Source organism: Mercenaria mercenaria, chromosome 17, assembly GCF_021730395.1.
Source record: "Mercenaria mercenaria strain notata chromosome 17, MADL_Memer_1, whole genome shotgun sequence".
In the NCBI taxonomy this organism is placed as follows: Eukaryota; Metazoa; Mollusca; class Bivalvia; order Venerida; family Veneridae; genus Mercenaria; species Mercenaria mercenaria.
The window spans coordinates 28671610-28690777 of record NC_069377.1 but is presented as its reverse complement, the minus strand read 5'-3'; the positions used below and the strand labels follow the sequence as shown (position 1 = coordinate 28690777).

Here is a 19168-nt window from a genome sequence, read left to right as displayed (position 1 = left end):
TATCAATATGTGCATCGCATGTAGAAGTTTGTGAAATGTGCAAGAAGAAATGATGGATTAATCCATGTCCGCGAACTGGTTTTCACTACATGAAATTGTTACGGATTACTTATCTTTTATCAAGTTTTGTAAACTTGCACACCAAAATACATGATTAATCCATGTTTTGCATATATATTTTAGACGTCTTACAATTTGTTTTTATTATATATAATAGGGATGGATTAATCCATCTTTTTATCAATACTTGCATCGCGTGTAGAAGTTTTGGAAAAGTGCATGAAGAAAAGATGGATTAATCCATGCCGAAGAACAGGTTTTCATTACATGAAAGAAAAAATAATTTATCAGTTTTGAAAACATGCACTAAGAATGCATGGATTAATCCATGTCTTTGATTATAATTTAGACGTCTTACATGTTTTCTCATGCATATGATAGGATGGATTAATCCATCTTTTTCATCAATATCTGCATCGTATGTAGAAGTTTTAGAAAAGTGTAACAGGTTTTTTCACACTACTTGAAGAAATAATTTATCTTTATCAAGGAAGAAAGGATGGATTAATCCATGCTTTGACTCTACAATATGTTTTATAAAAGAACATAAAGTGAAAAAAATTCTTCAAAGTATGGAATTCATTTGGACTGAATAATGGATTAATCCATTCATATCAGTAATGATTTCTGAATTCGCAGATGAAATAAACCATGATAAAATGGAAATTATAGCTTCTTTTATTCGGGGTTTTGCCAATGCATGGATTAATCCATGTCACAAATTCCGCGATTTTTTGCAAAGTTGACAATTTCCAAAATAGTCCTCCGATATTTGGTCAAAATAAAGACACTCTAAACGGCGTATACTACCCCCAAACAGGGATTTTTTTGTCAAATCCCTTTTTATAAAATCATCAGTTTACAGTAACGTCTGTTTTAATTCGGTCGTGAAAACAAGGTGAACTATTTTGTTTGTGTAAGATTTATAGTTGCTACCTTGCTATTTTATAGCATTTGGAACATACCTAGATAAAACATAGACAAGATTAATATAAAAAGAAGACAAGATTAGCTAGAGTAAATTTACATGTTAAAGTATTCCATGCTAAACATATCACATGGTTTAAATAGTTTAAAGTGTTCAGCGTAAGGCCCTCTCTCTATAAGCTGAAATAATACGTAACAGCTGTCTACTAATAATGGTGTTTTCTCATTTGAATAAAAAGTGCACCGTAAGGGTAAGTATGAACTATTTATTGTGTCTAAAACTGTAAACGTTTACAACATGAAAGTATATAAGAATAAAGTCATTTTGCGTACCAGGTGTGTTCTGCGTAAATAAGAAGACATACAATAATTTCAGGGTTCTGAGACCTTCTTAAAATGCTGCAACTTTAAATATGAAAGTAAAATCAATGATAAAACTCGTTACAAATGATTCATTATCATTGGCTTGTTCCTATCTGTATAATTGGGCAAGGTCGTGGCTTCTTATAGTTTTTTATCCTTGTTTTCACCCATTTATTTGTAACAATATTATATTTACATGTTTAGTTCAAGGTCTTCAAAGTAAATCGTTTGGTTAGTTATTAGACAATCAAACAAATATGATACCAATGCTCGTATCTACAAAAAAGCGTTTTAAGTCTAAAATTTATACTTAGAAATTAAAATATTAGAGCTTCCTTGGTTTCTCTCTAATTGTTATAGATGTAGATGATATGCTGATACTGCGCATGGATATGCATGACATCTCAGTTTCTTTAGAATAAATGCTACAAACACAGGTACAGCACAATTAATATAATATTTGTTGTTCTAAAACGATGAGATTTAAATTTGGTTTTAATCTCCGCGTTCAAGTATTAAACAATGTGGCCACCAACGTGTAATGCTGGCAGAAGCATAAATGGTCTTCTTCCGCCTTCAATACTAAAAATGACCATATGGCACGGCACAAACTGTGTCGATGTGACTAAACAATACTTTATTCTATTTATAGATCTAAATCAAAAGTCAACATATTGTGTCTTTAATGTGAAGTTGTTAGCTGTAGACGGCATCATGAGTTATATGTAAAAAGTAAGATAAAAGAAGACTATCTCCAAGTATTTAGCACATGAACCAGAGTAACACGTCGCAAACAGAACTGTTCTTTTCTGTTCCGCAAACAGAACCACAGAGATATCGATACTGTAATTGAAGGTGTAACAGGGTGTGAACATTATTCAAAATTATACATTTATTCGAAATCTAACTATGAATAGTTCACAAGAAAACATGGTAATTTCTTTCAGTTAATAAGCAGTTTATTGAAAAAGACCTAGCACGGTGATATACAAAAAAAGTTTACAGTATTTGAAATACATGTACCAAAACCATTTGATAAAGATGCATTTAAAGTAATATCTTTAACAAAGTAACCGGTTTGCAATAATGACGTAGGGTCTTATTCTTCCATGTTAATACGGAATTTGCGTGTAGGTTGATAAAAAATTAATTTGTCATTGACGAGTGAAATTGCAGTTCAGTTAATTGAAGAATAGAACAGAGCGAGTAATTAAGATCTGAGCTCATTTAGAACAGGATGTGGTTTGAGTACTTACGTTAAACGGTAAAAAATTAAATCTTAAAGCTTTCAACGCAAATGGGTTTGTAATTTATACGCGTTTTGAACGTTAAATTAAATAAATCGTATTTAAACTGAATTCAAAAATATCATAAACAACTGTTAAATACAGCAAGTGTGGGCAGCACCGTCATGATGAGTATTGGAAACCACGTAACGAAACACCTGAAGAACTCTCAGCAGACTGTTGCTGATCATATTATAGCTTACAACTACTACTACTTGTTGGGTTTATGCCATTTAACTGACTACTTGTTGCGGTATTTAAATGGAATAGATTGGTGCTTTAATGCTGTGTTGTATTTTGGATTTTTCATAATTGTACTGAAAGCCTTTTGCGTGTATTGTTTTAAAAATAAAAAGGAGGCATACTTTGATAGAAACGATAAATAAATTAAAGCTCTAGTGGTTTCTTTCCATTTTATTTTGTTACTTTTTGTCTTACTTAAAGAAAAGAAACATCTTAAAAATGGAATATAAAGACGGAGAAAATGTTTCAGTAGACTTGAGTAAAAATGCAACAGATCAGACTGGAATGGGTCAATCTATCGACTTTGCGGTAAGACATTTTGTATGCCATTTTTCTGCTACTTTACTGTAGTTTTAAGATATTTATGTTAATATTTAATTTCTTGTGCACGAAGATTATGAAATAAATGTTTCAGTCATTCATTAGACGTAAATGATGCTATTACATTAACGAATGTCATAATAGTCTTATTTCCAAAAGTCCTTATAGAATTCAAATGGAGCAAATATTATTTTTACTAGCCTAGATTTCACATACAAAACGGATGGTCGTAATGACGTAATGCAAGTGCTTTTAGTTAAAGGAAATATGTGCTATTTTACCTGAAAGGACTAAATCGAATGCATGCACATCTCACTAAATGTTCATAATCTATTACTCAAGCATTCATAAACTTTAAAACGTTACACCAATATTTAAAATGATGTTTTTAAAGGAAACACTTCACCTGATGTTTATTTATGAAATGAATCAAAGATATTCTCAACTGATTCATTTTATGAACATCTGTTTTTTGTTCAAAAATAATATAAACATTCTGCACCAAATTATGCTTTTTACAATAAAAATGATAGCAAAGGCACTGATCTCAAGTGCCTACGACATCAAAAAATAGTTTATTCAATATTAGACAAGTATTGCTTTATATTTAAGAAGTCCTTGAATCTTCGTTACTGACAGATTACAAGTTATAGAAATACATAAAAATCAGTAGTTTTTAGTAGTAGTTTTTAGTAATGCTGCCATTTAAATTTGAAATGCATTTGTGAGGGGATAGCGGAGGTAAGGAGGTTAGCTGCCTTAATTATAAAGTTTTATATTTAACGAGTCCTTCATGATGCACTGGTCATTAAACATTGTCGGTGTCTTTGATTGATTAAGATGTAACATTTTCTTATCAATGTGTAAGATACGTTGTAAATCATTTATCAGATATACATTACCATAAAAAGATTAATATCATTTCTATGGTGAAAAACATCATTTGGTGCAGAATATACATTATTTTTCAACAGAAAAACATGCATTATATTTGTTTTTTTTTCTTTTTTAACTTCTTTTTCTACAGCAATACGATACTATTTATTTCTTTGAGAAAGGCTTTAATGCCTAGTAATTGATCTGAGCTTTAAACGGTAAGTTTTTCCGGCAATAAAATATTCACCAAAGAAATCATACGTACTCTGTATATTTTGTATTTTCAGTGGCATCATTATTTAGTTAATTAACTTAAGTAAAAAGCAAAACAGAGTTATAAGATAAAACGAGATCGCATTGACGTGTTTAAACGAGATTTCGCGATATGTCCTACTGAGAGATTCTGGTCTGGTTTATTTTGTAGGTCTCTGTATTTCACTTCACTAACAACGATATTTGTATCACTGGTGTTGAAATTGACATTGTCCGAAGCATTCATTGCAATGTCAGCAACGCAAACCAAAAGTTAGTGCAATGTACCAATGTGAGCGCAGATGACAACTGATTTTGTTTCTTAAACCTTAGCCTGCTGATGGCAAGAGATGTTGCCTTTGCAATCAGTGCAGACCAAGATCAGCCTACACATCCGTGCCAGGCTGATCATGGCCTGCACCGTTCGAAATTCAGTCAGTAAATTTTAATGAAACCACCTTAAGTGATACTGCCGAAATTGAATGATGGGCCAGTCCATTCTAGAAATTTAGCAGGGTAAAGGTTAAAGAAGAAATGTATATTTTGCAAACGATGAATACGATTTTGAATATATAGGACGCTTCAATGAGTTTTGAAATATGCTCGAATTATTTCGATACTGCATACTTCATTTTAAGAATCTAGTTTTAGTGTTGTTCAGAGCAAAAGGGAAAGGAACATTTCAAAGATTGCACGGTTCTACACCGTGTGTTTATCGTTTGCAGTTTTCTAATTGTATTCTCAACGTCATCAACTTTTAAAATATCTTAATACTTTGTACAACTTTAGACATATGTTTCATTTAATAGAAATACATGTAATATCAGTCTGCGCTATTACTGTACAGAATTACCGAAATTCTGAATGGGTTATGTTTTTATTTAGTTACCTTAAGTAATATGAAGTTCTTACCATTTGAATTCTTCAGCTACAATCTATATACTTACATCATGACCCTTTTTTTTCTTTTTTACAAATCTTACGTCGAACAATATCACGACTGACAGTTTTGTATTCACTGATGAAACTAATTTGTAATATAATGAGAACCCGTCGGGCTTCTTTGCACTGCGGAAATGACCATCTGATTTTATGGACAGAAGTTCATTAAATACGCGTCAAACAAGGTGGAGTATCTGTTCGCTCAATATCAAGATCATAATCTGAAATTTATAACTGATTTGACTTCTTAATATCGTGTGGTACTGAATGATAAAAGATTAATGTTTTTTTTTTATTTCTGAGAGTTTACCTCATCGTAGTTTAACTCTAAAAATACTGGAAAAACCAAAGGAAAGAAGTAAATAGTCAGACTGTCTTACTCGAAGATACTGTAATCCTTTTTGTTGGTGAATTAGATAAGTATCCCCCTTCAATTACATTGTAATAGTTAGTTTTATTATCCGGATGCTGTTTATCGTTTAGATTGATTAAGTAAATCTACAAGGATGTTGTTTTGTACTATAAACCAATTTAATTGACGTATAAGAATTTATGAAATGCTTTTTCATGCTGTAACTGCATGGTTTCGTTCCATCAATAATATACCGCAAAAATAAAATTTGTGCACTTAAACCAATTTCAGTATTATACACTCGTCTAATAATTTGCAAAGTATAATAAGTCAAATGTGTTTCATTCAAGTATAGTATAACGGAATGGTAATATGAATAGTGAATGTATTATTTTCCTTTACAAATAGTTTGGTCAACTTACTGCAACCAGTTTCAACTGCATCTTTGCTCTAGTATTTTAATATTAATGTCTTTATTTCTGTAAGACAATCAACAGATTACATACTCTCCTTCTGTGATTTCGGCATTCTCTATATTTCTTTGTAAAGTCATGTGCGCGTTGTGCTGTATTTATGTCCAAAGACTGACGAAATGCCAAATCAAAGTACGTAGTCATTAGGAAACTGCAAAGTGTCATTACGGTTCAATTTGTGTGCGTCTACATTTGAAAACTTGAGACATTTGAAAAACATATGTTTTTTAAACTATTTCATCAACTAAGATTAGTGAGAATGCCACCTCTAATCATCTGGAAATGCATCTTATACCTTTTATTTGTACATCATTTCAGAAAATCATTTGACAATGACAAAAATAAACGAAATTGCAACGTTGCTATTATAAGAAACAGTGTACTGGTTAATTATGAAAACATTTGCACCAATGTGAGCGAAGCGGACAACCATTTTAATTCTTTAAAGAAGAAGTGTATATTTTGCCCACGATGAATACAATTTCAAATATATATATAAAAGTTTCATTGAGTTTTGAAATATTCTCAGATTAGTTCGATATCGTATGCTTCAGTTTCAGAATCTGTTTTAATATTGTTCAGTGAAAGGGGTAGGAACATTTCGAAAACTGAACGGTTCAACACCACACGTTTACCTTTCGCTGTATTCTCATTCTTTTATTCTGAAAAAGACCGAAAATCATCATTACCATTTAAAATATCTTAAATACGTTTTACACATTTTGGCATATTTTACTATTTTTATATCAGTGCTATTTTGTCTTGTATTTTTGTGCACTGTACATTACTGAACTTCTTTCGTTTGAATGTGTGTTGATGTAATATTATTGCCAGAAGTAACATAAAGTTTTTACCAGATGAATCCTTTCAACTTTGTTTAACAAATCGTATGTTGGAACAATATTATGACTGACAGTTTTGTGTTAACTGAGTAAACTAACTTGTATTATAATTGGAACCCGTCTGCCTTCTTCGCACTGCGGAAAAGAACTTCAGATTTTATGGGTGGAAGTTCATTAAATACGCGTCTAATTTGTTTTGGCTGGGTAAACAAGGTGGAGTATCAGTTAGTTCATCAAGTTCGTAATCTAACATTTATAACTGAATTAACTTCGTGACGTAACTTCTTGATGCCGTGTGGCATTGAATAATATGAGAAAATATGTTTAATTTCTGAGATTTACCTCATCGTAATATAATCGGGCAGAGTAAACAAGAAAAAAGTCAGATTGTCTGCAGTGCTGTTATTGATATTTATTAATATTTTCATTTGCAGATTCTTTAGCTCGTCTATTCGAAGAATAGGTACAACTATTTGACACGATCGTGCGTCGATGTCTGCGGTTAAGCTATTGTATGTAAACTGGTATCTCAGTAACCAGTCATGGGATTGGATTGAAACTTCACATACTTATTCACTGTGATAAAGTGACTTACACTGCACAGGTTCATTACTCTATTCAGCTTTCTTTTTACAAAAGTATGCCCCTTTTTCGACTTAGCAATTTTTAGTTAAGTTTTGTAAGTTGTAAGAAAAATCCGTCATCCAACGATAAGAACACTGTCTCGTATATAAAGCGTTCTTAGTTTATTGGTCAGCGGGCACATCGTCTGCTTGCGTTTATACTACACTAATCGTCTGCATTCAATTAAAGCACGCAGTGAAGCGTGGTAATTTCGGTTGTTCAATGTGTTGCCATTTGGGAACTATTTTCTTTCGGCGGAGTGTGAAATATATGGTGGTTATCAAAAGATCGATTAAGCCGAAATTCGTATAATGTAGTATTGTGGTTCCACTGGCTTCGACAATCCGTCCAAAAAGCATGTGCGCAGGAAATTGCAATTGCACACTTTTCAATTCCGTGTCAGTGTCTAATTAGGTGGAAAATACTGTTGAAATGTACTTCTCATAGGTTGAAGGTTTTACATTCCGGTATTTAGTAACGGTATAATAACATGAGTGATAATGAATAATTTGTTCCAACCAGTTAAAAAATAATATTTGTCCTATCTTAAAAGCCTTAATGCAGTCGTCAAGATACATGTTCCAGTGTTCCACGTGTGCGACTTCGGCATTCTCTGTTTTTTGTTTGTTTCGTGTTTTCTTTGTGAAAAGTCATGTTAGCGAGGAGCTACATTTGTATCAGAAGAATGCTAAATTGCCTTACGAGAGAACGTAATCACACAGTAATTGCCGAGTGCTATTACGGATCCATTTCTTTAAGACACAACGACTACATTTGAAAGCTAGGGACATTTGAAAAACAAATATCTTTGTAACATATTTCAACAACCAAGATTAGTAAGAATGCTAATTCCGGCTCTTTTTTTTTTACTGGAACCATGTGGAAGTGAATCTGTAAAACGTTTCAGAAAATCAATTGGTAATTACAAAAATAAACGAGATTTTAACGAGGCAATTATAAGAAACAGTTTTACTAGTTAACTATGAAAATGAGGTTGAAGGATATTTTTGTAAGATAGGGAAATAAATAAATTAGTCTGCTTAAAGTAACATTTGGAAGATTAGGCAGATATTCTTATATTTTCATTGAAACTAAAACCACATATAAGTCTGATATGCCAGCAACAAACATTTTGAGACAGAAGCATTCGGTGGATTTAATATGACCCACTAAAAATACAAAAAGGAAAGACTACACGTGCAGAAAAAATGAGCAATGTAGCCTGTCGGTTGTGCTTTTAAAAATATTTTATTAGAACATATTAATTGAATCACATAATATCATAGTTTACCGAAAGTCAGCTAAATAAATATAAAAAACACTCTGTCTTTCCTCTTGTTAACGATACGCTGATATACAATCAAGTACTACTTTGACAGCATATTGACGTTTACGAAGAAAGAGTTTTAAGTAGAACCTCTAAACTAGCGTCCTTATATACACACGCTTTATCGTGTACATTCATGGTGTTCAAATGATTGCATAATAAGCATTGTGAAATAGAAAAGCAATATGTGTTACCAAAGTGTTCTGTGTTTTAAATAACAGTATATGATTTATATCAGTACTGTGCTTTGATACCCATGGAAAAAAGCTTTTCCATAATGTCTGTATTCAGCTTGCAATGCAATCATGAAGTAATCCCGACGTATGAAAGGAAATTCACTTACACTTTAGATATGCAAGCATCAGCAATATGTTTTCAATTATCTAATTAAGTGCATCGTTATTACGTTACCCAAAATGTGCAAATTATTATGAAAGTTTTTAATAGAACGGAAAATCTGGCACTTTATCAATATTTTTAGAGGTCTTATCTACTGCATTACATCACGAAGAATAATATGACCCGGAAAGATATCGTACAATCTGCAAAGTAAGCCAGACTTTTTCAGTGAAAGTTGCAGGCTCGGATTGATTGAGTCTGTCATGAGCAGTAATGATAAATGCAACACTGCCCACGCCCTCTAGCACCGGCTTAAGCAGTATTCAATCTTCAAATCTAAATGAGTTGAAATCAATGATCCCGAAGGACCAGAAAATATAACAACACTGAGGTGAAACAAGTAAAATGTGTAATAATTCAAATAGACAAATGTATTTAAAAATAACTTTTTATATGGTTCCAAGGAGTTAATCTAGCTAAGGTAAACTCGGTATTTCATAAAAAATGCTTTATTTTCATTATATATCTAAATATTAGTACAAAATGTATCTTCTTTTATGAGCAACAATTTCTTTTTAAACTTTTCAACCATTTTGTGCTTTTCTTTTTAAGAGAAATAATCAACTTATTGATTAGTCATTATAACTGATGAATATGCAATGCATGTTAAGCATGACTCTAATAAATATCTATTATGCTACTCCCATTTCAATATTGTTCGCTTATATTACAAGATACGATGTATCAAATATTTTTTTTGTTTTATGTTATTGCAACACCGCTAAAATACTTCAATTTGATATGAATATGAAATTAAGTACAAAACGACTCGCAAATTTGCTAAACTAGACAACCGTTTACTATTTGAACTGCTTGCATTACATTACATACTGTGGTGAGAATTGAATGATATACAGTTCATCACTCTCTTAGTCGTAATTACAATCAATAGCATTCACTTTAAATGATGAAATGAGCCGCGCCATGAGAAAACCAACATAGTGCCTTTGCGACCAGCATGGATCCAGACCAGCCTGCGCATCCGCGGAGTCTGGTCAGGATCCATGCTGTTCGCTAACGGTTTCTGTAATTGCAATAGGGTTTTAAGGCGAACAGCATGGATCCTGAGCAGACTGCGCGGGTGCGCAGGCTGGTCTGGATCCATGCTGGTCGCAAAGCCACTATGTTGTTTTTCTCATGGCGCGGCTCAAATATTTCGCCGGTAGAATTGATCTGCATAGAAATGTATTTCATATTTGCATAATATTGTTCTTTGTCATGCACTTAATGATATTAGGTAAATTTGATTTGTAAATATAGTTGATAACAGAAAAACTTGCTTACACGTTGAAAGATTGTGTATATGTTTAGTTCCATTATCAGTATACTGACTAAATTTAAGATAACCTTTTGATGTAACTTAGAGATATTAGCAAATTTCTGTGAATTTACAAAAGAGCTGATACTAACGCAAATATCTTCAGACAGAGTGGTTACATTTCGTACGGTTTAAGTCTTTAACGCTTGAAAGAAGTCATTTGAAATAAACTATGACTATAATTGATAAATGTGTAACGATTGACAGAATTTAATTGACTTAAACTGTGACCGTATTTAACAAACTGTAACGCTTGGCAGAATTTAATTAACTTAAACTGTGACTATATTTAACAAAGCTGTAACGCTTGACAGAATTTAATTGACTTAAACTGTGACTATATTTAACAAAGCTGTAACGCTTAACAGAATTTAATTGACTTAAACTGTGACTGTATTTAACAAATCTGTAACGCTTGACAGAATTTAATTGACTTAAACTATGACTACATTTAAGTCTTTAACGCTTGACAGAAGTCAATTGACTTAAACTGTGACTATAACTGATACATGTGTAATGCTTGACAGAATTTCATTGACTTAAACTTTGACTATATTTAACAAATCTATAACGCTTAACATAATTTAATTAACTAAATCTGTGACTATATTTTACAAAGTTGTAATGCTTGACAAAATTTAATTGACTTAAACCAAGTCCTGTGACTATATTTAACAAATCTTGGATTTGTTTTAATTATTCTTTTAATAAAAGTATATACCACACGATTATTTCTAGGAAATGTTATTGTAAAGTAAAGTTCTACATTGGAACAACCCAATTACCTGACAGTGTAGAGATAACGCTTTGAAATGATATCAATTATTTATGTACAAACCCTGATCATGGTAACTTTCTGATACAATCCAGAAATCTTGTTTCAAAAGATCCTTCCTTTCAATACAACTAATAATTTAAATATATTTAAGTTGAACGTTCAAACATGTTCATAGTTCACCTATTAAAACCGCGATAAATGTAATGTTACATACTATCAAGTAAGGTTTAAATCAAAATCTGTAGTTCAAAATTAAAAACAATTGAAACACTCATGAGAGGAAAAATATTTTGACGATATTTCATCATTGTATAAGGCAAAACATTCAAACAGTTGTTTTTTGCAATATTCCGTAAAGCTTTAGTATGTATCGTTTGTATTACCAAGGATTTGGTACATACCTTAAATATATACAGAACCTATCAAGACATTATCTTAAACACTAAAACGAAGTTTAAACATTGCGTCAAAACATCGGTGATTGTTAACAGATAATCCTCACTGTATCACTTAGTTAGGTGCCCCACAATACGATGTTGTAGCAAACAATTTGTATGTTGACATGTTTTGATTAAACTGTCATATCATAACAAACATCAGGTGCTATCTGGCATCAGTTTAATGAATTACAGTGACGCCACACATAAAATTGTGTTGCTAGAATTAATTTAAAAGAATTACAATTCTACAAGGCATTGTCATTAAGTTATTTAATTAAAATCATTCATAACTTAGTCTTGATTTGTTTCTTAACAAATTTATGTGAAGAGTTCAAGTTATCACGCAATGACGTTGTTAACATGACTTACATTCTGAAAGTTATAGGAAAAAGGAATGTGCATTACAAATTTACACTTGCGATTTAAATGTAAACAGTAATATCTTTTACATTTCTTTAAAATGTAATAGAATTGTTAAGCAAATCCCAGTTTATGTAAAGTACCACTGTACTGTTTTAGCCCATTAAGTTCGAAATGAATGAGGAGTAACGGAATTAATTAAGCCCGCTTTCGAGATTAATTCAACGATTATATCTGTATATTCAAAAACGTGACATCAAAGAAAATCAATTTAGTTGCCTAGGGTTTGATCCTTTGCATTATTAGATGCAAAGTTTTTCTTGTCTTCTGCATAGTAATCTGTGTAAAATTTCTTGAAACAGAATATATTTTATTTGGAAAATTAACCGACTAAATGTGCATCAAAACACTATTCTCACACGGCAATCATCTTCCAGGGAAAGAAAGTTGTCTCGCAAGGTTACCCACTATTGCACGTTATGGCAACAGGGTATGATATGACAATATTGAAGCTGTCACATACACTTGTTTCAAAATGGATGGTCGTGAAAATTTTGCATGCTTTGTCTTTTTTTAAGATATGCGAATTGTTAAAGAAACCTATAACACGGTAACAGTGAATTGTCACAGTTACAGTGAACTAGTTACAGTACTTTGTGTGCTGGATTTTGACAAACATACACCTTATCCATGACAAGTCAGTTTGACGGATGCAATAGAACATTTCTGTAATATCCGGAGTCAAAAATTTCTCAAGCCATGTAAAGTTTAAAGCGCTGCTGAAAGGTTAGTCAGAAAGCTAACACTGAGTAAATATTTTTTCCATATTTATGCTTCTAAACATTAAGAGGAGAACATGTATTAGAAGAGCACCGGACCAGTACCATTATAATGACAGTGTACGTCTTATCATTTGTCTATTTATTTCATTTTGTCTTGTTTAATGAAAGCTATAGCAAGTAATTACGCAAATTAATCAGCGAGAGAGAGAGAGAGAGAGAGAGAGCACTTAGACGAACACGTGGGACAATAGTGTTTTGAATCGGTTTAGGACACCAGAACAAATGTGTTTTCCGAAAAAATAATACTATCTCAAATTTACAGAATACTGGATATTTTGAAATATTCTGAACTCCTCTAAAGCTTGATGAAACAAAATTTATTTCCAAAAACTTAATAAATAATTTATAGTGAATATCTAAAACTAGAACGACTTGATACCACCTGTGTATCGTTGGCATTGGTTGTATTAAAAGGCACGCCATAATGTGTATAATTTTGATGTTTATTCAAAAGAACGTTTGAGTTTTATTGCACTCAATAACACCTGAATTTTGCCAAGAACTTTTACATGTACAAAGGTTTAGGGTTGCGGTGTAGGCAAAGCAATATTTTACGTATTAGTAAAACTTCGGTAGCTACGTTTTGTCAGATATTTCCATTAGTATAAAAAGGTTTACTTTTTCGTTTTAGTAAATAGATTCAATGAGCAGTATGAAACAATTTTAACTCGCCTCATAACGTTTTGTCAGTCGTCTGTCGTGCGTGCTTGCGAGCGTGCGTCCGTTTATCCGTCGTCAACGATTTCTTTAAACGACTTTTCTTCCAAAACGACTGAATGGATTTTGAATAAACTTTACACAAAGTAGTTCAAATGGATCTGGTTCATTGAACACGAGAGTCACTAAAAAAAAAATAGATTTTCAGCGATCAGACAAAAAAAATCTTCGTCTCTGCATTTTATTTTGTTGTTAAAATACTATAAATTTTAACCAAAGGAATACGCTGAAATGCTGATGGCGAATAAAACTAATACATCTGCACCACAACGTAAAAGTTGAGTAATGGTAAAGCCAGCGCTGATAAATAGTGGCAGACATTATATAGTCAATCATTTACAAGCAACTTGATGGTTTGGCTTATATGGATTTGTCAAAATACATGTGCCACCAGAGCAGTTTGATTTTTGAGTAACGATAAAGCCAACGCAGCTGATAAATGGTATAAGACATTATCAAATCAATCACATATACCGACAATTGATAAGAATAATGAACGTTCAGATAACGTTTCTGCTAATTCAGATTTGTCAAGTGTGATAAATGTACTTCGTGAACACATATTTTTCAGCCTGTGTTACATGGTACCATACGTAACATTATTGCACTGCAATAGTTCATTTTCTGTGTTTGCACGCATTCCTAGACCTATACAATTGTTGTTTGCATAGCCGTTGCATGAACAGATTGCCAGGCATATATACCTGTGACTTTCATACCATCGACTGACGAAAAAAGTAATCATATTTGAAGGAAAATAAAATCTACAATAAGATCCTTTGGAGCATAGAATGGAGCCAAGCAAAATAATAACAGGGTCAGTTTAATTGAGTCTATTTATGAGAGGTAATAGACAGTGCAACACCACACCTTTCATGCCCCCACCCCCGCCTCCCGCTTCCTAGCACCGGCTTAAGAGGAATTTTGTTACATAGATATTGAATGGACTCCATGATTCCAAAGGACCATAAAAATATGAGATCATTGACTTTTTACGGCCACAGCACGACAGTTAAATATTGTTGTAATACTTATTATGTTTAAAGTTTACATAAAGATAATATTCGGCAATTTGTACCTAAACTAAAATGTCTTATCTACTTAACAAGGAGTAAAAGTTGAAGATTTATTCATCAATGCAAATTGGAAGGGCATTGCTTTTATTGTCTGAAATATATTTTCAAGCCGGAACATTGATTGCAATAGGATAAACGCAAGGTTTTAACAAATATTATTCAATATATTACGGTAAAACACATATAAGTGTCTATACAGTCAGTCATAAATTGTGAATAACTGTCAGGTTGCAGTTAAAATGTATATCCTCTTTGTGTTATATAGACGTCAGTGCAATTACTGGCTATTTAAATGATTATCTTGTGTTGTAAAACTCTGAAACTCTGTATAATAAGCTATGACATTTGGCATCAATATACATTTTCTACAGTACAATGTCACACAGGAGAAAAAATATGGTATGATGTACATGTACGCATAAAGCTGGAAGTATCAGCATAAAAGAGGTCATGAATTCTGAAGTCAAAATTCTGACTTAACAAACATTGTCTTATTTGCCTTATCGGCAAATCAATACCTCCTCAAATTTCGAAATGACTTCATTTGTACCCAGTACCTCTCTGAAAACTTGTGACGAAATCTGAAATTAAATATGCAGTGTCTTAGTAAACTAAATATGGCAACTCCATAAAATTCAACAACTCTGTCACGGAAGCTCCTCACGCTTTACATTGTCTATGTATATTTTGAATTTGTTGATAATGTACTCATTCACACATAAATTGCTAACTGATTGCTGTTTTAGGAGATTGCATACCTTAAAACATTGTTTTTCAACTGGATTTTATGTGCGTTAAGACGAGTACAAACCGCATTTTGGCTTCTTGAAAATCATCCAGAAATGGTGTTCTTGGATTTTTCAGAAATATATATATGTTTATATCTATGTTTTGCATTTGTTTACTATTCCATGTTTTATTCTTTTCTTAATGTTTATCGTCAATACATTTGTACGTACACCGATGAACCATTTTTGTTAAAGTGAAGCCGCGTTCTTGAAACACCGCCGTTCGTATTAGATTTTTGCACATGTGTTCACACCCAATGAAAAGCGGAATCCTGAATGTTCAATAATTCCGTCCAGAGCAAAGACTAAATCTTTCATGTGGAACTTATAAGAGTTGAAAAGAAATCTACCATTATATGATATTATTAATTTGCAGTTTCACCGTCAATGTTACTGAATGACGTTTATAATAGCATTTCAATTATACAAACTGATCAATATTACTAGCAAAACGATGTGTTTTAACATGTTTAAAGAATTACGAAGAGCGTTATGTATACAGTTTGATTGAACATTTTAATTAATTACTTTGTCAAAGTTGTTGGTTCTGACGGGAGTTTTACAGTAAATACAGGTGATATTATCCTTCCCTTGATAGTACGAAATTCTTGATTAATCGAAAGCTGAAAAACAACTGAAGGTACACAGGGTGAACAATTAAAGAAATCTAATATGTTTCAAGCTTTTATTTGAGGCATTTATTTCATGCTTCATTATTTTCTCATGAAAAACCTATTAATAGGCATAGTTCCTAATGAATTTGAAACCGATGTTTTTGTCGTTATAACAACGTTATGCTTTCTGTCACTTGTTTAAAAGCAAGTAAAATAAGCCCAGTACCTTCAAACTCTTACATAACATTAAAGTAAAAATGTTGAAATGCAAACCGTTCTGCTAAATCCTTTTACACGTTTATAAAACTCCACAAACGTTGCAAGGTTGTACGGATGATACGACGTATGCAAGTGATATCCGACGTATGCAAGTGTAATATCCGACGTATGCAAAAGTAATGTTCGACGTATGCAAGACAATCCTCATTCAACAGAACAAAGCAGCCAAAAAGAAAGAAGTATGGCAGCCATATTTAAAGATTTATTACTAAGCGACTATTTAGAATTTACCTGCTTCAATAATATTATATAATTATGATTAAAGGTGATTACATGTTATTGCAATCAGTACTGTCTACTTCCAGTGATGAAATAGGCCTAACTATAGTAAAGGAACCAGCGTGGGAGCCGGGTCTAGTCGGGTAATGGCGGACAGGCTTTTGAACACTAGTGTTTCACTTGGCATGGCCATAGAGGTCTAAATTCAAGCTGGTTTCTGTTTAAATATCATTGAGGATGTATATTTTGACATTTTGGTTCGAAAAAAGTGGAGAGGAGGTTGTATTTGGTGAAGTGAAACGCAATTTTAATATGAGTAGTACTTCTAGGTCACAGCAGTGTAATTTTGATCTGATTTTACAGTAAGCAAATGTGACAAGAGAAATCTCTCTTAAAAGACACATGACTCCTACTTTTCTCTTCATTTTATATCAGTTTTATCATAACTCTTTAAAATGAGGTTTGGATTTGTCCTCTGAAATTGGTCTAGCTATGTTTGGTAGCTCTTTAAAATATGTTAGTTTCATATAGAATATATAGGGAATACTATTTACTGCTGTGTGACAAATATACAAAAATGTTTTGCACAAGATTTAATATTCGCATAATATTTAACATAATTTACTTCCAGTGCCGATATCATTGATCTAGATAGCAATGTTTTGCATACGATTCAATATTTGCATAATGTTAATATAATACGTTCACTTGATCCTTCACTTGACTGTGCTGGTGGCCTCTGTAACCGAGTGATTTTGAATCACTTGTTCCGGTTCGAGCCTCACTCGGGGCGTTAAATTATTCATGTGAGGAAGCCATACAGCTGGTTTAGTGAAAATCGGTGGTTATACCCAGGTGCCCGCATGTGATGTAATAATGCACGGAGAGGCACCTAAGTTCTTCATTCACCATAAAAGCTTGAAAGTCGCCATATGACCTAACTTGTGTCGGGGCGACGTTTAACCAAACCAAAAAAACTTGACTGTACTATGTGAACTTAATTTGGATATTCAGGTACTTACTGGAAAGTCAGTTAGTTAATAAAGGTACTAAATTCAAAATGTGCTTACATTTTGAAAGATCTTACGTGGTATATTGCTTGTATTTGTCAAGCAATACACATACTTTAGCGCCTTCAAGATTTGAATTACTTCAAGACATGAACACTGTATGATATAACAGTAAACGACTTGTACACACTTCCTTGTAACTATTATATTATGTACAAAGCTCATATTTATGGAACGTAGCAGAGTCTTCTGTGGTAATAGGGTAATGAGCCCAAATGGCTTTTTAATTTATAATTGTGTTTGCTTCAAGTTGTGGTAGACATAGTGTTCATATATGTTACTTCAATACTCATATAACGGTAGAGCAAGACTTAAACCAACGGAAAAGGTTTGTCTGTTAAATAAATGACTGCCTCTTCATTGTCATACATTTACATATTTCTGGGCACGAATACAGATACTATAGCACAATTGAAATTCAAGTTGACCATAATGTTTATCTTTTTATTTCCTCTGTTCATGTTCGGAAATTTCACCCTTACTGCTCATATATCTTGTACTCAAAATCAATTTGTTGTAGTTTAATAGTTTGCAACTTTGACGAGAGGGAGAGTGATAGAGTTTTTCTATTATGCAACTTGGCTACCTTTGCAAAATACATTGATATGTCTAGTAAGAGGATATATCATTATTCTCCGACAAGTTTAAACGTAGAGAAGAATATATGTTCGGACTTTTTTTTTTCTACTAATTCCCAAATGGTTTGGAAACAGTCTTAATGACGTTGTTTATTTCAAAAAGCTGTTAACAAAAAAAAAACTGAGATTGCTGAAACATCGTCACTTAGTAACCCCTAGGTACATTTACATTGTGCGGAAGCGATTTCATTCAGAAACGATGGTGAAAATCCATCAGAGAAATTAGACATTTCCAATAAAATGAGAACATAAGTGAAATTATCAGAACCCGAGTTTTACACATTTATTCGCATTTAATGATTTCTTTCCTGTGAGATGGACTTAGTATGAAAATTTGTTTAAATCTTTTAACATTTAAATATTGAAATATCATTTGATGCTAGCACAGAGATTTTTCAGAATGATTCGTTACGTTGAAACTTCGTACTTTGCAAGGATATGACGTAAATGAACCTGTTGGACAAAATTTAAATGACTTTAAAGCAATTTTTCATAATAAGCACATCCAAAACAAGAAATGTCTTTAACAAAGACAAACGGCGTAGAGGTAATGCATTTTAATGTTACGCAATTTCAACTCTTTTATGTATAGTGAAAACCTTGTAGTAGGTTTTATATCGGTTTATCGGTTTATCAATACAAAAACACAAGTCTCCTTTGTCTATCTTTCTTTCCTGTTAATTTTCATTTTCTTATTATAATGATTATAAATTAACGATTATCTAAGACTTACATATTAAAT

General features: G+C 32.4%; 1 protein-coding gene across 2 annotated transcripts in view; it reads left to right on the top strand.

The window, feature by feature from the left end:
- LOC123536550 (neuropeptide S receptor-like) overlaps positions 1-19168 on the top strand; it is a 77288-nt gene that overhangs the window by 25893 nt on the left and 32227 nt on the right. Inside the window, exon 1 of one of the 2 annotated variants that reach the window (XM_045319828.2) lies at positions 2715-3188. The exons of the other annotated variant lie outside the window; for it this stretch is intronic. Within the exon in view, the coding sequence (XP_045175763.2) occupies positions 3099-3188 (90 nt within the window). The 5' untranslated portion in view covers positions 2715-3098. Of the gene's footprint in view, positions 1-2714; positions 3189-19168 lie in introns of those variants that run through there. 2 annotated transcript variants of the gene reach the window in all.